The sequence below is a fragment of the Dromiciops gliroides genome, chromosome 4 (assembly GCF_019393635.1).
Source record: "Dromiciops gliroides isolate mDroGli1 chromosome 4, mDroGli1.pri, whole genome shotgun sequence".
NCBI classification, from domain to species: Eukaryota; Metazoa; Chordata; class Mammalia; order Microbiotheria; family Microbiotheriidae; genus Dromiciops; species Dromiciops gliroides.
The window spans coordinates 230592395-230595027 of NC_057864.1; the positions used below are offsets into that span (position 1 = coordinate 230592395).

The following is a 2633-nucleotide window of genomic DNA, read 5'->3' on the forward strand; positions in this document are numbered from 1 at the left end:
CAGAGGATTAGCTTGGCATGTGCAGGGGTGCATAAAGCCAGAGGTTTGAGGGGAGAGAAGGAAGATATATACTGGGGAGTTAGACAGTAAGGGAGGACGGACAGAAAGAGGATGCCGGAGGACTAAGAGAATGCAAGGAGGTCTGTGAGAGAGAGACGCAGGGATTCATCATGACAGTACAGAAAGGGGGTTCACAAAGGAGACTGAGCAGGAGAGGATGGAGTAAGAGACACTGAGAGGTCGGTGAGAAAAGAGACACAGGGGGATGTTAAGAAAGTTGCAGGCACGGCAAACGAGTTCGTTGGCAGAAATTCACAGGTCATATTGTAATTTTGTTATCCTTGTTTCTACATTTAACTCTAAGTCTATTCACCTAAATACACCCCATATTTGCTTTAATTAATAGAGGCATTTTAGTCCTTTTTTTCTTATCAGACAGAGAGGCAGCGGGGGGAAAAACAGCCCATATTATATTAATAGAAGTCAGATAGCCAGCCAGTCAAACATCCACAGATTAGGCCCCCAGTTAAATTAGGGCCCAGCTAGTCAGTTAAAATATTTTTACATTTGAATGGTGACCATGAAGAGATTTATGGCCCAATTATAATTTTTCTTATAGTTTAAATTTTCATGTTGTTATAATTTTTCATATAAGTACAGTTATATAATTTTTTAGATTAGTTATAGCTAATTTTTTAAATCTCTAATGGTGCAGTTTCAGGCACCATGACGTAACAGCAATAAAGTATTTTGGGTAGGAAACTTTTCCTCTTCTAATCTCACCAGATAGGCAGCCAAGTATTCTATTCTGTCAAACACCCCTTAAACTAAGCATGTTATTCTTTCTATCAGAATCCCCAACAGCTTCAAATGTATTTAAACATCATTGAAAGAGGCAATTAATTAATAACTGAAAATTAAATTCCTATTGCTCAGCTCTGGAAGAGTCTCCAACTCCTTCCCCAAAGCCTCTTCAGTGCTCCTTTTACATCTTTGTTTCTGAGGGTGTAGATGAAGGGGTTGAGAGTAGGAGTGATAATGGAATAGAAGAGGGAGATGAACTTACCCTGGTCCTGGGAGTAGCTGGAAGGGGGCTGAAGGTACATGTAGATAGCAGGCAAATAGAAGAGGGACACCACCACCAAGTGGGAAGAACAGGTCCCAAAAGCTTTGCTTTGCCCTTTGGAGGACTTGATTCTCATCACAGCCTGAGCAATGAAGCCATAAGAGATAAGAATGAGGACCAGGGGCACCAGCACAAAGAAGGCTACCAGCACAGACAGTGTGGCATCATTGATGGCTGTGTTGGCACATGACAACTTAATCATAGCAGGCACCTCACAGAAGAAGTTGTTCAACACCCGCTGCCCACAGAAAGGTAGTTTCACTGTTAGAACAACTTGAACTAGAGAATTTCCAAATCCACTGAGCCAGGCAGTGGCCACCAGCTGCTGGCATAGTGGGCGGTGCATGATGACTGTGTAGCGGAGTGGCTTACAGATGGCCACATAGCGATCCAGAGCCATGGCAGCCAGGACCACACATTCAGTACAGCCTAGCCAATGGAAGATGGCATACTGCACTGTGCAGCCACTGTAGCTGATAGTCTTTCTTGAACTACCCATGTTGAACAGCATCTGAGGCACAGTGGTAGTTGTATAGCAAAGGTCCAAATGACTGAGGAAAATGTACATAGGACTGCTCAGCAGAGGATCCAGCTGGGATGCCAATATGATGACAATATTTCCCAGGACTGCCAGGACATAGGATACTAGGAGAATCACAAAAAGGGGTAGCTCTAGCCATGGCCTGTCAGAGACTCCCAAAAGGAAGAAATCCCCAACAAAAGCCCCAAAGAAACTCTGGTTGTTACTCTTCATGCTGCTTCATGTTTTGACACCTATAAAGAATCAAGAAAACCAGAATGAAAGAAACCCAGACCAGGAAAATAATTTTACTTCTTCCTGATTTACTACCTATGATTTCAACTTGCTAAAAATAAAGAAGACCATCAGTAGAATCAGTCAGGAGACTTTTTTACCTAAAAATTTTCTTAAAGTGTCTGGAAAATAATGGTGCAAAAAATCAAAGTGACTTTTGTTTTAACATTAGGAACATAACATTTTGGAAAACACTTTATATAACATCTCTTTTGAGCCTCACTACTACAATGCAATACAAGCAATACAGTTATTATTATGCCCATCTTATAAAGAAAGTGAATATCAAGATGGTTAAGTGACTTGTCCATGGTCATACATCTACTGAATTTCTGAAGTAGAATTTAGATTAAGGTCTTCCTAAAATCAAGTTGAACACTGTATCTACTATGACTCCTTGGCATGAAGCAGAACAGCAGTGGCCAAGTGTTAAAAGAGGTGAAGAGTGGTGGGAAAAGGACTAAAAATATCTATAATACACAATGTTAAAAGCATCAGAATGGTGTAAAACAGTGCTGTATGATACTCAGGGAGTTTGTTTTATAGCAAAGTTGGTATTTGAGCTGAACTTTACAAGGTAGGTAGGAATTTGACAAATGAAGATGGGGAAGATAGTCATTCTGTGTATAAAAAAACATAAGCAAAGCCTCGTAAAATAGGAAAATACAGTTCATTGGAAGAGGATGTGATGGG

The 2633-nt window shown here is 40.7% G+C and overlaps 1 protein-coding gene across 1 annotated transcript; it reads right to left on the bottom strand.

Annotated features, from left to right (window-relative positions):
* Positions 1–932: 932 nt before the first annotated feature.
* On the bottom strand, positions 933–1880 carry LOC122754893 (olfactory receptor 2B11-like). Its single transcript, XM_044003331.1, has one exon. It carries the CDS (start codon positions 1878–1880, stop codon positions 933–935), a length of 948 nt encoding a protein of 315 aa, XP_043859266.1.
* Positions 1881–2633: the final 753 nt, after the last annotated feature.

Excerpts from the sequence above, each read along its gene's own strand:
- LOC122754893 (XM_044003331.1), bottom strand. The coding sequence starts at position 1,880 with ATGAAGAGTAACAACCAGAGTTTCTTTGGGGCTTTTGTTGGGGATTTC.